This window comes from Oreochromis niloticus, linkage group LG6, assembly GCF_001858045.2.
Source record: "Oreochromis niloticus isolate F11D_XX linkage group LG6, O_niloticus_UMD_NMBU, whole genome shotgun sequence".
Lineage (NCBI taxonomy): Eukaryota > Metazoa > Chordata > Actinopteri > Cichliformes > Cichlidae > Oreochromis > Oreochromis niloticus.
Window position 1 is genome coordinate 16,466,738 of NC_031971.2, and position 16,277 is coordinate 16,483,014.

At 42.1% G+C, this 16,277-nt stretch overlaps 1 protein-coding gene and 1 long non-coding RNA gene across 4 annotated transcripts in view; one reads left to right on the forward strand and one right to left on the reverse strand.

Annotated features, from left to right (window-relative positions):
* Positions 1-6,927: 6,927 nt before the first annotated feature.
* Positions 6,928-9,210, forward strand: LOC112847118 (uncharacterized). The gene is made up of 2 exons (XR_003220479.1): positions 6,928-7,012; positions 7,546-9,210. It is a non-coding gene; the product is annotated as an uncharacterized LOC112847118 (long non-coding RNA).
* Positions 8,865-16,277, reverse strand: part of hhip (hedgehog interacting protein) — a 36,508-nt gene continuing 29,095 nt past the window's right edge. For all 3 annotated transcript variants that reach the window (XM_003449669.4, XM_005469870.3, XM_025908001.1), the window contains exons 12-13: positions 11,152-11,300; positions 8,865-10,970 (exon numbers count right to left, since the gene is read on the reverse strand). In XM_003449669.4, coding sequence (XP_003449717.1) covers positions 10,774-10,970; positions 11,152-11,300 — 346 coding nt within the window. In that variant the 3' untranslated portion in view covers positions 8,865-10,773. The remainder of the gene's footprint in view (positions 10,971-11,151; positions 11,301-16,277) is intronic.

Genomic DNA, 16,277 nt, shown 5'->3' on the forward strand with positions numbered 1-16,277 from the left:
TCTCCTCTGACCTCTGATGTCAACAAGGCATTTCCGAGAACTCACTGAATGTTTTTCTCTTTCTCACACCGTTCCCTGTAAAACCCTGCACATGGTTGTTTGGGGAAAATCCCAGCAGATCAGCAGTTTTAGAAACACTCAGGCCAGCCTGTCTGGCACCAACAAGCATGACACGTTCAAAGTCACTGAAATCACCTTTCTTCCTCGTTCTGATGCAGGCTAATCTTGACCATGTCTACATGCCTGAATGCACTGATTTGTTGGATAATTAAATAAACTTTAAAAGGCACCAACACCATAGACATGGCCCGGAGTTGAAATTGAGTGAATTAACACGGCAGGCACCTAGTGGCTATAAAGGAACCTGGGAATGTACTGGACGTCTTGTGGGTTTGAACCACAGTCATTGGTGTGAAGGTAAGCTAAGAATTGTCACGTTTTATTTTATCGGTTCATCATAAATAACTTTGAAAATAATATCGAGCAAATTGAGGAGAACCTTTGCAACTCTTTTCTCCTTCAGTGGGTTAAAAACATCAGTCACATTGCTTTAGATCACTTTTCTTGGAAACATCAAAAGTAGGATTAACCATTTGAGGAACTGCACTTCCATGATTTGTATATCTTTTGGAAATTTAGAGAAAGCAACGCCCGCTCTGACTCTCTGCTTCCAGTTAGCCATCCGCATCTGAAAGTCAGATGCAGTTTCATCTCAACTGCATCTGTACATAATTTCAGCCATTTAAACTGATGTAATCAGGTTTTGACTTTTGCCTTGCCTAGGCAAAACTGATCGAGAGTCCTGAGTGTAAAACGATTACATGAAGAGGTCTACATTTGTCTGCATACGCGTCGCCGTCATGCTTGTGCACGTTTTTTTGTTCCAAGGATGCATATAAATGCGTTTTGTGAGTCTGTGTGTTGCGCTATCACTTGTGCAAGACCCCAGCCTATTTGCCAGTGGTGTGTGATAAACTGTTTGGCGCATGCAGCACAGGAGAACAGGCCATGCTGGTACAGATAAGAAGGTGGCAGGCATCTGGCAGAGTTCACCGGCCTGGACACAGAAGCACGGACAGGCTGATGCAAGCAACGGCTCACTTCTCCTGGAGGAAACCACATCTTTGCAAGCACCGAGAAATCAATTGTGCTTCACTTTCCTTTTCCTCCTCTCTATTTCTTGTTGGGGAGTGAGTGTTTGAAGAGTAAATATGTGCAAAGGCGTCATCATCATGAAGTGCTTGCTGGTTACACAGAACTAGAAAATTGTTTTTGGCCATTTCTAATTGGGAGAAACCAAACAGAAGAGCAGCAAAACCGGGGACGTTTGCTCTGCTGCAGTGGTCAGGTGCCTGTGAACATGGCTGGTTTCCTGCACACACACACACACACACACACACACACAGACTATTTGACCCCAGTGTTAGCTCAAGTGTTAGCGGTAAGACTGCGGCGGATATCCCTCTGTTGACTCTTAGTGATGTAAGCTTGAGATGAGCCCTGCAGATTAAGAGTGAAGACAAACAAAAGGTCCTGCCAAGATGAGCCGCAGTGTATACAGATTAATTTAACAATACAGCCACACGAGCACTGCCGTAAACCATTTGCATAACTCCTTTTAATGTGTTTTGGAAAATTTCCTCGCTTTGCTTTGAGAATATACCCCCACGTGGAAACTTATACTTAGGTGGTCCATTCCAGCCGGCATCAGCTGTTTACCTAGCCCGCCCGAGGATCGTAGAGGGGAAGCAGGCAAAGAGCGCCATGTTATCTTTGACAGCCACGCAAACGCTCATATAGACTGGATTTTACACACACACACAAATATGTGATGCATGCAAATTTACACACATTTATGAACCTTCACTGTCCTCTCAAAGACCGATAACCAGCTTAACTGAGATCTTTGTGAACGAAATACCAGTGGAGGATTTCTCCCTGGGTCAGCGGCTCTCAGGTGGCCAAGAGGTTCTCAAGGGAACGAACCCTTGAGAACCTCTTGGCAGCCACCATGTTGTTGAGAACCCAGTTCGAGGTATAGCTAGCCATTTGAGGAATTGCAGTTCATTGAATGTCGCTCATGCACTGGCTTCATTTAACACTGTGCTAGAAATGAACACATAAAGCGCATTCATAGTGTTTACTTGTAAAGAATCGGACTTTGGCACCGATCATCTTGCTTGTAAAAAGAGTCTCTGCTCAACAGAACCTGCCATCCAACATTTAAACTCCATCAAGACGCACATCATCAGGTCTGTCAAGCTGTTCTTTTTTTCCATCAGGAGAGAATAAATTTAAATTTTGACAGGATCCCCTCTCGTCATTCTCCTTTGACATCACAGATCAGTTGAATCCTGTCTGGAACATTTTGTTTCTTCTGCAGTTCAGGACATGAAACTCCTGCCCCCCCTTCCTCCCCTTTTTTTTTTCCAACCTCCATCCCTCACCCCCGTCACTCTTACCTGTCGGCCAACACTCAGTGCTGCTCTGGGCTCTCTGTGGGGGTTTAGCATGTGTTAACATGACAGATTGAGCCCCAGTTGGAACCTTAATTGCATCATTTCATGGATGCGAGTCAGTGCTGTGGTCCGGGAGAGTAAACAAGCTCCGAATCCAGGAGCCGAAAGAGAGGAAGGAGGAGGAGGAAGGGGGTGGGGGAGTGAAGGAATGAAGAAAGGATGGAGATGGGGATGAAGAGGATAAATACGAGTGCTGAGGAAGTGCTTGAGAATGGGAAATTTGAGTTAAACTGGGGGAAACACGAGAGAGCAGAGGTATAAAGAAGCGCAGGGTTGAGAGCAGTGAAAAAAAATCTCTAAGATAATAATAATAATTTAAAAAAAAGACAAAATCAACAGCTGATATCCACCCAAACCTCCTCCAAGGTGGTCGGCGCGTGTGGTTTGTTTTGTTATGTGATGAATGGAGAGCTTGGTGAGGGAGGAGGGAAGGCGCAGCAGCAGCCTGGTTGGAAAGCGTGTCCTCATTAGTAAGAGATCGGGGGACAGGGGGAGGTAAGATTTCAGCAGTAGTACTCAGTGAGGCCGCCAGGAGTAAACACATGAGGTCAAGGAATACACTACAATTAGCACTGTGACAAAACCTGATAAACACCTGGAAAACTTCAATTAACACATGCAGTTGCAGACATGCAAGCTCAGAAGCAACCTTCACACACTCCACATTCAAAAGTTATCACATAAATCAATACGTTTTTGCTTTTTAATCTATTTTAAATCACAAGAAACCTTTTTTTTCCTTTCATTTTCTTTGTGAATGCAGAAGAAACATCACTGTTGCTCCCAAGCTCCTTCCTTGACAAGACACCATGATTTCAAAAGTTAACCCGTCACCACAAACTCAGCTAAATGTACAAACACACTCTAAATTTAACTGTGATTTTTGTGGTATTGTGGTGAGGACAGTGAAATCACAGTGGAAGACAGTGCTGCAGGGAAAGTCAGACAAGATATGAAGGGATGTCGCAATCCTAATGAACATCAGGAGATGTTTTCAGAAAGTTGACATGTGAGGTCACGGGTGGTGCCACGAAAACGCAGTCGTCTGAGTTGTCATTTGAAATAACACAGTATAAATTGGCTTTGTTAAGGAAAGGAAGTGCCCGACAAGGAAAAACCCTCGAGACGTCTCGTTTTTCTGGGGAATAGTTAAGGAAACATCACCCAGGGTGGTCTAAAAAATGGATCTACCAGCTTTATTTAAAGCGGCAAATCGTATATGTGCAGCATATTCCTCATACTACACTCAAAACCACAAAAAGACTGTTGAGAAATTAGGCCTTCTCCCGTTTTAAACAGACTCAAATTATAAAAAGGAAATTATATATAGTTTATCCACTGCAGAAATGGCCACGTGTTCCTGAACTTGCACATTTCTGCTGTAGCTTTTGTTATAAAGCTGAAGTCTACAGCCTGATTTTGACTTTTGTAGTGCCTACGACGTAACCCAGGGTTCAGAGGGGTTTGATTTCCTGCTGAAGCATAAATTGGGTATAAGGGACCAAACTTTTTTTTTTATTGTTTATCTTCACTAAGTCCCCTTTCTACATGTGTCGTGCTCTGAAATTTGCACAGAGAGAGAAAGAGTTTTCAAATAATGTTTTCAAGTTTTTTACAGGGGGGAATTCAGCTGTCATAGGGGGAGAGGTGGTGTAGGTCGCCAGTCTATCAAAGGGCTAATGCTGAGTAACACAGGGCTGGAGACTGGTAGGTGACAGGCCTGGCCACCACTGGTTGCTAGGGAAAAATGAGTACTCTCCAACAGCTTGGCAAGTGATTGCTGAAGTTTGCTGGAAATCACTATAAAAGTGATCGCTAAAGCCCCGGTCATGCATGGCTAGAAACTGGTCAGTGACCCCCTGGTGCCCATCGGTCATAAGCATTTGTGTTCATTTTCTCCTTGGAAATTTCCCAGTGTATTTCTTAATGTTGAATCATGAACTCTGATCCTAACAGAGAGATAGGAGGCCTGTTGTTCTGGATTCTTCTGTGACCTCCTGGATCGGTCACTTTCTCCCACTCTTGGAGTAATTTTCGTAAGCCGGTCACTCCTGGGACGGTTCGCCACTGCTTCAAGTTTTCTCCATTTGCGGATAATGGTTCTCACTGTGGTTTGCTAGAGTCCCAAAGCCTTATAAAGAAATTTGTAACACTTTCCAGACTGTCTTTGATGTTGTTTTTCAGCAGTTTTTTTGTTTTGTGGCATGATTTTGCTTTTTTAACTCATTTAGCCTGCTTCACTTTATTAGACAGGTTCTACTCACCAGGTCTGGCAGTAACCAGGGCTGGGTGTGACTAGAGAAACTGAACTCAACTTTCCAAAAATGTGGCTAATCACAGTTAATTGATAGTTTACACACAGCACTCTGTTAGCTTTTTCCCCCATTATTATTGAAACCATCATTTAAAAACTGCTTTTTGTATTTACTCTGGTTTGTCTAATATTAAAATTAGACACATAGAGAGAATAGTGCCTTGACAAATCCATAAAACAGTTATAAATCAGGAAGGAATCAAATTTTTTAGCAATATATTTTATGCACTGCAGTGAAAGGCTAGTGCAAACCAACAAGCCGTGACAGCAATGGGAAATGGTTCACCAGCACCATCAAAATAAAATTATTAGTAGCTTACAAAATAAATGTGTTTAAGTTAACTAGCTAACTAAACATTGTGTAGTGCTTGTGCTGAGGTTTCTACACCCTACAGGAGAACAGGGTCTAGATGCTCCAGACTGTTTAGGCAATCAGACTCTTGCACCTTAATAGCAACACATACAGATACACCCGAGACACACACACACACTGGCAGCCTGAACAGGGACTGTCACAGTAGATTTATTAGTACAACAGTTTAATCAGTCTCATCTGTTAATGTCTTGCACAGTAAGTCTAATTTACTCCTTGTGCGCATCTATTAATTATTTATAGAGGTATTAATTATCATTTGCGGTCCTGAGAGTAACTGGCGACTTACTACAAAATAGAAACACAAGTAGATAGAGCGTAACGAATTATTTGCTTTGTTCTGGCTGAGGAGAAAAGGAATGACGTGTCTCGTTTTAATCACGGGGCTATTGTTCTGCTGCTCCGTGGGTCTCCTTCTGTTACCCTATAAGTATTGCTTGCGCTGACTCTTGCAGTCATGTATACAGTATTATAGCATGCACTTCCAGCCATCTCAGTCCTGCAAATATTTGGTATACAGGCTCCTCATGTTTATTCAAAGTACTGGGTTACACTGTTTGGGAAAGATAGCCAGACAAGGGCCCGTTGGGAAGGAAAAAGAAAACTATTCCAAATGAAAAGAAATGATTCATGCCACTGATAGTGTATAAACTAAAATATATGTTGGACCTCGCAGCACTATTGGACAGTTCCACTTTATGCAATTTTGATTGGATCTGAACATTGCATAGACAACTTAGTATCGCATTACTCTAAATATGGCAGTGCGTGCACTTTGGTGTGTGTGTGTGAGTGAGTGAGACCAGAGTGAGGTGGGTGGTCTCCGCTCACTTATCATTACACAACACAAAAGCCTCATTGGTATTTTGAGAAGAAAATTAATATTGCCATCAGCAGTGGCTCTTGCGTGTGTGCCTCCATGCTCGGACCTGTTTGTGTACTTCCGAAAAACAGAGTGGAGAATTTCCACTTCAGATGAGGAATTTTCCCAGCCTGAACTTTGAGCGATGGCATGACGCTGCATGACGACATCGCAGCCATCACTGGGCTCGCTCCTCACTGACAGCTCTGAAGGCAGCTTTTCCATTTGAAGCGAGAATGAAGGGAAAATCTGCGGTTTGTAGGCGCGCTGTCTCCGGTTTAACTTAAAATATTTTCTCAGCATCCTCTTCTTTACTCTTCTTACCTGGCCGGAGGAAAAACCGACAGTGGAAATGTTGCAGCTGAGTTACCAGAAACTCACAATATGCCAAAGGACGTGCTTTTTTTTCTTTGATTACCATCCCGTTTTGACAGATTTATCCAAAATCTTCGCTAACGCTTCATTTTATGAAAGGCCTGCATTTAGTAACTATACTGAGGAAATAGACACAGACAGGAAACATGCTGAAGGCGAGACAGGAAATATGTTAACTTTCCAATAAGTTCCAAGAAGCGTTCAGCAATTTAGCATAAAATTTGGTGCAAATTACAGGAAAAAGTGACATGAAAGGAAATACAATTATAAAGTTCAATGCCTCGAGCCAAACCCCCCCCAAAAATCCTGGTTTTAATTTGGGCTTTTTCCCCTTTCAAGGTCGTGTCCTCTTGCACATCTGGATAGCTTCCAGTGCTCCTGCTATTTTTAGATTGCTCTGTGGTTCTTGCACTTGTGGCTCAATCATCACTCTCTGTGAAATGACCTGACATTCATGTCAATGATCTTTACTGGTGATGGGAGCTGGGTCTTTGGCTTCAACTCAGAGTCAAAAAAGCAGTTCTCAGTGGAAGATCCCACAGCGGCTATGCTAACAGTCCATGCCTCAGGTCAGGAGTGCAACATTCGACACCCATGGGGTCATGCACCCCATAGCATCAGACTTTCAGTGTGGTATTCGTGCTGCGAGTTACTGCTTGAAATGTTTGTCCCAAATTACTAAACTGAGGTCATACTATTTGCTATTATGTGCTAGGATACAGCGCTTTGAAAAGGAGCAGTTTAGCTAAGCTCTATGCTCCTCCGTGCTTTTACCCACAATGATGCCGTGTTCTATTTACCTCAGAAGTCGGATATTGGATTTGACATCACTCTCTAGATGGGAATGTTCCAGTAATAGAGTCAGAAAACCAAGAAAAACAGGATTTGTTTTGCTTGTTAGCGAGGTAGAGCATGTGTTTTTATGTTTGTAACCGCCATCTTGGATTGCTAACTGAGGGTTGGTGGGACTGCTTCGACTTTTTGAGCTGGAAATCGGACTTGAGCGTTCCAGTTGAAAAAAGTTTAGTCTGAGAAATGGAAATTTTAACTTCCTACTTCAAATGGAACTCATTATGTCTCTATATTTTTTATTTTGACACAGTGGAGATGCAGGAGAAAAGTAGTGGGAACAGGACTTTCCCAGTGTACAGGGACGTTAAGCTGAGCTGCATGAAGAAACATGGAGGGATTGCCCTAGGTGTGATTGAAAAGCGATGTAATCACATGCTACTGTGAAAGGATGATTTTGCGGTCTGATTATTGAACTGCTTCCTGTTGGAGTGCTACCAAATTACTCGCTGAGGGACTTCGTCATTATGGTCACTGTCTGAGTCCAGCTTGAATCAACACAGTGTTTGGATTCCTCCATCAGCTGAAGTCACCCAAATGACTGTGGTGAATGGATGTGGATAATTAATGGGATTGTTATGTTATTTTACTTTAACAGTTAGTATGTAATACTTGGTACCACACACAGTGTAAAAGATGGGTGTATCTATCTACCACTGATTTCTGGCATTTTACATTGGCTAATTAGTGCTAAGTGAATTCACACAGTGAAATGGTTCAATTTAAAGACTCAAAGTAGTGGATGAGGCCTAGCAGATGCTAATCACCTTAACTTACCTGTATAAGGACACCTGTCAATCAAAAACACCCTGCCCTTAACTCAGTTATCCAGCTGGATGAGTTTAAATATAAATCATCACACTCAAGACTTGTTATGTGGAACACACTATCCACACAGGCCAGTACTACTTTGTACACTTTTCAATACTTTAAGTTGAGCTTGAGTTTAACATGGGAGTCTGTGGGGACTGACTCCCTTTAGGACCCAGCCTGAAGTGGCACCTACAGAGGTGTAGTCTCCGTTATCGCTGCATTGGCTTCATTTTTCATCCGTGAAGGTTGCTCCTTTTTCACTAAGCTCTGATTGAATAGGGAACCCTTTAATGGATGTACCACTCCTTCATAAGTCATTCATTAAATGTTTTCACTCCTAATAGTTACATTAATAGTTATGTTGCTCCAAGTTGCTGAATTTTAACTGTTAAAAAAAATTTATGAAATGGTTTACATTATCAACTGATTAGAAAATTTATATGAGAAAACAATTTTAAAAATAGATAATTTTTTAAACATCTTAAACAAGAGAGCCAAATATTTCAGACATGCTATACATTTTAATAGACATATTGATATTTCTGAAGAGAAACCAAGTTATCCCTACTTTTATTTACAATACAGGAATACAAAATTGTCACATACAGTACAATGGTAAAAACAACATAGAGAATTTAAATAATTATTTTATTTGTGTAACTACTTAAATAATGAAAATGGTTATTCTATTCACACCACGCCGTCTCAGCAGCTACAATGCAACTTTCACATTAAGTGCTAAAAAATTATAATTTTCCATTTTACAGCATGAATTCCTTTTTGATGTTTTAAGACCAGGTACAGTTGTTTTATTTCAGCAAACACAAGGAAAGCAGGAGACGAACAACAAGCACATCATTTATGGCCACTAAACTTCAATTGAAAATCAAGTTATTGAAACTAGATTTTCAAAATAAAAGCTGTGGATAAAATACAAGGATAAATATTTGCCTTAAAAATGGTTAAAACAACAGCTGTCAGTTCTGGGAAGACTGGCTTTACAGGAAGTGAAGTGGCAAAAGAAAAATAAAAAAATCAAATGTTCTTATTAGGATGAGTCTCCGGTTTAAAAGAATGCATCTATATATGCATCTATAATAACAAACACATCCTTAAAATTTCTTGCCCTTACTCTGGAAATGCTCACAAGAGAATTTGAGCTTTCTTCCTCAGGTTAATGCCAGCCCTGCCTCTGAGCTCCTTCCACACTGACTTGGTGGCCTGACGGGATCTTTGATCATCTTACTACAGAAACACAATTCTGACGGTCTTGCTGTGGGGGTGGGGGTGGGTGGGTTTTAGATGGGCTTCACCAACTGCTCCGAATGACTCTTTGCAGGCACAGACATGCATTACTTGTACCCTGGGCGAAAAAAGAAAACATCCTCGCGTGTCTTTTATAAAAGCTGCATATGTATAAGTACAACATGAAATGACATGAACTGACGAGCTTAGTGTAAAATTGCTTTCTATAAACACCATATTCTCCCATATATTATTACGCTTAAAAAAATAAACCCTCCTCTATGATAACAATAGTAATGCTATAGATTTTTTTGTAGATTTTTTCTTGTATTGCTAAGTAGGTAAGCTCTATTGGAAATATACATCAGCGCGTTTCATCCCTTCCCTTTGTAGTTTTGACTTCAGCTTTCTGCTTCAGTGTGTGACGCAATGAAAGGAGTTTGTTAATCCATACCTGTGACAGTGTGCTGTGTGAACGTGTGGAGCTGAAACTACTCTTATTGCGCTTTTAATAAATGTTGAAATTCATTTTGAATAAAAAAGTGAATGAAAGGAAAACGATACAGTGCATGGGAGTCGAACACTCCGTTCAAATTGCATGAAACTGGCGCTGACAAAGTACAATGTTCTCAACTCGCTCATTCCTACGTCTGTGTGTAGATCCTCTCTGTACACTGATAGCAAATGAGTGATACGTTCTTTATACTGTAAATTGCTGTTTATGACAATGTACCCACACAACATAAATGAGTCAACACAGCCTTCCTCTTGTTAGTGCTTTTGGAATAGTAAAGCAAAAAGCACTGCAGGGTCTATGAGACGCATGCCTCGTGCTCACAGTCTGAGTACGTAGGCATTTATTTCTTTGCTAGGTTTTCAACGGACCGTGAACACAAACTGCATCTTGAGCCACCCAATTCTGAATCCTTAATGAACTCCTGAATAATCAACTGTCTCCACTAAAATGCCTCAAACTCCATTTTTCGTAAGGAAGCATAAAAGTCTCTGGGTTTCAACAGTCCGCTCCGGCAGAGTTCCTGTTCCTGTGGAGCCAGTGAAGGCGTTTTCAGAGCGGCAGAGGAAATGTCTTAGTGGAACTCATCAATCAGCTGTCTGCAGGGCTCTCTGAAATGTGAACACGGCTTGGATGCCAGGCCTGGTGCTCAGGAACAAGTAGCTTATAGGTAAGGAGAGGAAAAGCTTGGTATGGTGATGTGGTTTAAAAGCAGTCTGATGGGGTCCTGCATGTGTGTATGTGTGTGTGTGTGTGTGTGTGTGTGTGTGTGATTGCTTGCCCGTGTGAATGTGAGGGGAAATTAAGAGGCCACATTTAGCAAACCTCTTTAAGAGTCTTTTGAGGGCGAAAGGTAGATGTGTGTAGACTTGAGGATGGATGATGGGGAGCGGCCCCCTCCGCGCACCACTATACGACGTACTTGGTCAGGTCTAAGAGGTACGAGGTCATGTCGATGATGTGGTCCACTATCCCGCCGTTCTCCTGGTCGTTGGGCATACCCCGCTCGCTCTTCTCACACTGGTTGCCGGAGTAGCCACTCTTACACAGGCACTTGTTGGGCTCCACGCAGACTCCTCCATTGCGGCAGGCTGGTTCACATTTGGCTACAGTCACAGGGTGTGAGAGAGTGAAAACACTTTAAACTTCGTTTTATTCAGACGTACTCTGATTTCTTATTAGGAAAATTATGGCAGATATTACTAAACATCATTTCCACATGTGGAGTGAAAGAACACGTGGATGTTGGACCATGTTATACGCTAAGGGTGACAGATGCACTCTTACCGACTCGGCAGAATTGTCCTTCCCAGCTGGGGTTGCAGCAGCATTTGCCGGTGGGAGTACAGCGTCCGTTCTTACAGTGTCTGGAACAAGCTGTCATCAGCAGCTCCGGTGGCTCCACCTGACGCTGGCACTCCTTAGGGGTGTGAGGCCTGCAGCAGTTGTTAAAAAAAACGGAAGAAGACAAAATAAGTATTCGGCAGACAGAAGCCTCTCAATATGGTGATTGAGCCACAGCGACCGAAAACAGACAATAACCTAAATCTGTGTATGACTGTTTCATTAAGACAATGTCAACTTTTGGATATGATGCACATTGTGAAAATTTATTATAACCAAATAAATAATCAAGTTAATAACCGGAGAACATATTTCAACTCTTAATAATAATAATAACACGTAATCAGCATTGTGTTGATTTATGAAGGGAAAACGTGGTTTAAAGGCATGTAGCTTTGGTATAAATCACTGTTTGGATGACTGCATGTCAAGAGATGTGCGATATGTTGTTTAAATTCTACCTATTAATCAGCATCTGCCTCAAATGAATGAACTGCTGTTCTGTCCAAAACAGAAATCAGTCGTTCAGTGTCCACGGGTCGTTTAATTGGGCTTACACAAGTCTGTTTAGAGGTTTGAGCCTCGCCCACAAACACATTTAGTTGCCAGATCACAACAGTTTCTACAAAGTTTCACGCAACCTTTTAAAAAATGTCCTGTTAAACAAAAAGCTGAGACTAAACAAAAACAAAACACTCATCCAACTCATACTGGCTGAGCTACACAGTAACACTATACCATGATTTAGGATGGGACTGTAGGAAATGTGTTCTATTTAAGCATCTAACACTTGACTATGATGCATCGTGGTAGCTATTTATTTACCGCAAAGCTATTTTTGAATGGTACAACAAGAGAAATCTGCCATCGCACGCTGCATCCCTGATCTCAGATGATTTTCGAGCCTATCAGGTTTTGTTGATATGTAACTTAAGTGGGAAAGCACTTTTGAAGTGAGGGACTTTAAGATGTAAACTTTTAACCTGCCAAGTTAAAAATTTATGTATTTGCTTCTGAAGGAGGTGTATGTTTCTTTTTCCAGTGACATGCCGTTAAAGTGACGGGGGCTCTTTTTCTACGTGTTGCCAATTAATAGCAAGTTAATATTGAAGTGTACAGTTGGGACATAAGCCGCTTCATGTGTGGTTGTTTTTGTTTTGACTTCTTATTCGAAGAACGAAACGACACACGGGGTTAAAGCAGGGCTCCCACAGATATGAACATGGTTTGGAAAATGAACACAGACACAAACAGAAACATCTCCACACCATATGTGTCAAGTTTGAACACCAGAGAAGCATATTGTGATCATTCCATATTAAGACAAACATCCAGACACGCACATCAGCAAATGGGCTGAAACAGAATTATTTCATATCACGCTCCACAAATCTGGAAATAATACAGTGAGTGCGTAATCAAGTTCAAATGTGAAGCGTCTGTTGGTGCCTATTACCCACCGGCCCACACACACACACACACACACACACACACACCTACACACACTTGCTAGTGTGCACATTTGTGAAAAGGAGAGAGAGGAAGAAAAATAGATGTGTAAACATTTCTGCTGTACTGAACTACAAAACACTGTTGGACATTAAGGCGTTTGCACATATATCTGACACACAGGCAGGGTAACTGGACTCTTGTGGACCGGTGCTGGTATGAGGGGCGTGAGCATTTAGGTCACTGATAGTGTATGTGTGTAATTCTCGCTCCATGTTAGGACGGGCCTCATCAATCATGGCAGGGGAGCAAATGGTCAATCAGCAGGAGAAGCCAAAACTAGATTGAAGACATACAACCAGCAATTTGTATATTAAAGCTGAAATCAGCTATTTTTAGAATACATATTACCTCCATCTGGGTAGCTGTTCCTATGGTAGTCACGTTTTACGTTACAATAACATCTCAGAACTTATCATCAGAGTCTTAAGATTGTACTCTGTCCTGGTTTACCTGGCTCTAAGAGTGAAGGCTGCCCGCAAATGGCATCAATAAGCTTTTCCCGAGTGTCAGAGGTGTCATAAGAGTCGCTCTGACAGGTTTTGGTAATGTGGTGTAAATGCTAACCTGGATTTGCATGTAGTAGTCCCACTGAGCAGATTCTGTGAGTAATGAAGCTGCTCAAAGTGTTTACTTTGTGTTTGGTGTGGAAGCACCATTAGATGCTCATTCTATTCTGCTTTGGTGAGGTGCTGATCACCTGTTCCAGCAGTCGGTACTTCAGTATAAATTATTTTCATTTTACTTGCTGTACAGATTTAAATGAAAGATGCAGTTTTATTACAAAAAACACTAACAATTGGGGGAAAAATACACTTGATTTTGTGCATACTAATTATATATTTGAAGAATTTCACAAATATATGTTAAATAAAGAAAATCTTAAATGCTGATTTCAAAAGTGTGCTGCAGGTGTTCTGACAGACACACTGCCTGTGTGTATGTGTTAAAGTTGCTTTAAATTTTGAGGATGGAGTGTCAGTGGGGGTTGATTCCCATGCTCCCATCAGCACCCAACTCCAGACTCCATCTCTGCTGGCTTTTGTTGCTGCAGGCTGCATGTAGTTAAAAAAAGAGCAAAAGAGGGGAGAAAACAGAAAGAGAAGGAGAGGGAGAAAGAGTAAGAGTCCCTAGAGAATTGGGGAGGCTGGTCTGTAGCTAACACTGTTAATAGCAGGCAGGGGTCAGCAGCGCTACTAAACAGCCTGTACGACTGCCAGGGTGGCTGTGAAAACAGCACCTGCTGGTAGCACCACTTGACAAAGGCAGCTGGGTCAACAGCCACTGTGGGAATTTATCAACTTTGGGAGGGGTGGCGTATGTGTGAGAGTGAGGGAGTGGGAGAAGGCGATAGTGCTTCCACATGAGTTACAAGTGGAGCGACAGAAAGAGAACAACTAAAGTCAGAGAGTGGCATGAGACACTGATCATGCCATAACTGAACATAAAACAGAGCGAAAAGTGACAAAGCATGCAAGCACAGCTGCAAAGATAAGACACAGAACAGAGCAGATGAATGCAGGATCAGGTTCTTTGTGCCCTCTCTTCTTCCCTTACGTCAGCTAAACATTAACAGTGACCATCCTTCACGTCTTCCATGTCGAAGGAGTGCGAATGCTCTGCCTCAAACTTGTTCCTGACTTGTCTGATTATTATGTTTGTCAGTGTGTATCTGTGTTTAGCTTGTTAGCTCACAGGGTCTGTTTGATTGACACGAGGTGTATGTGAGAAAAGGGCTATGGAGTGGTGTACACTGTGCACTCTAACAATGGCCTAATCAAACGGCCCAGTGTGGTCTCTTTTGCTGTTTTGTCATCCAACTCCATTGTTTGGGGGCTCCTTTTGTAGCTTCTTTCCTTGTTTTAATTGTGTAAGAAATTTACTGTGTATTGTAGGAGCCAGGGCTATTCAGTGGGACTAGCAAGCAGCTTTGTCAAGGGGAGGACCACAGCGGAGATGTAGGAAGATTTAGGAGGGATAGGAAAATAAAGAAAAGACTTTTTTTTTTTCCTGTAGCGTGCTGGGAGCTGGCGTACCACACACGCACACAAGCTCGCATGTGCGTGTGTACCCACCACCCACATGGTTTACATCTATGCGCACAACACACAGAAAAGCACACATACAGATAAATATATCCACGAAGGAGCACCCGTGGTCTCCTTCCTCAGCACATCTAGTGATTTGTGACTTCCATGTCTAATGCAGTTCATAAAGGAGGTCCCAGGGCCCTATTTGAAGTTCACTGTGTCTTTTTAAGGTTTCTGCTCACTGTAATTCAATCAGTCTAGCTTGCAGCTGACAAAACCCGAACGTGTGAAAAGTCCTTCTCAATACTGCTTTCCCTGTGACGAGCTCCAACACGAAGAATGGCAAATTGCATTTTGTACCAGAAAGCAGCAGGAGATCTGGCTCTATATGTTAATTAAGCTCCTGCCAAGGACTGACCATAGCAGCAAGGTGGGGGTGCAACCTGGGGATTCTGAATTATGATGTGATAAACATGTAACTTTACTGTATGACCCTCAGAACATGTAAAAGGACATAAAACAGGTTTGTTCCTGGCACAAATATAATGCTTTCACTGTACAAATAATTGTTATTAAATGCAGACTCAGTGGGACAGAAAAGAAGCAAAACACAGGCCCTGAATACCTGCAGTATGTGCAGTTCAAGGCACACTCAGGACTCCAGAACCAGGGTTACTGATGTATGTTAAAGACAAGCAACAAAGGGTGGAAATTACATTTAATCACTTTGCTGTGGAAAGGTGAAACATTAAACATACTTACACAGATACCTATTCTTATCCTCTAAACTCCAAGGTCCTCTCATTGATCGTTAAACCACAACCACATCTTACAGTCACCACACTGAGATACTGTCAGTAAAGATATTAATGATAAATATTAATGCATATTTCTATCCCACTGCAACACCAAAAACAAGGCGCGCCTTTCTACATTCTTGCTTTCTCTCGCGTACAACCTCAGTCACACCACACCCATTCGGCGTGTTTCAAAATGCATGGTGGCCTATTTATTATTGGAGGGGTACTCCAACTGACAAACAAATACCTAAAAATGAAGTCATTTGGCCAGGACGTGTTTACACAAACACTGCTGAGGGATTTTATGGTTGATGTTTCCTTGTAAGCCTTTACCGCTCCCCCTAACGGTTCCTCTTTTCCCCACTCTATGTTCCCAAACACAAAGTTGATTAAAACACAGCGTGAGATGCTATACCGGACCACAAAAACCACCACACTCTAAAACAAACCTCTGTCTGAATGGGCTTCAGAGTCCAGATGTCCCTGCAGTAGGGAAGAGAAAAGAAGGGAGGACCACCAGACTTGATAACGTGCTGGGGTCAGACACGTTAGCTACCCTATTCATTTTCCCCCCTTTGCCCCCTCTCTCCATCCTCCCTGTAACAAAATCCTAATAACGAAGCCAGAGTGTATTAGGAGTCAGGACTCTAACACCACAGGGTCCACACAGACTAAACAAGTCCAGTTGATGGTGGAAAGAACTGTTCTCTGGGAGAAACGCGTCCAGCAG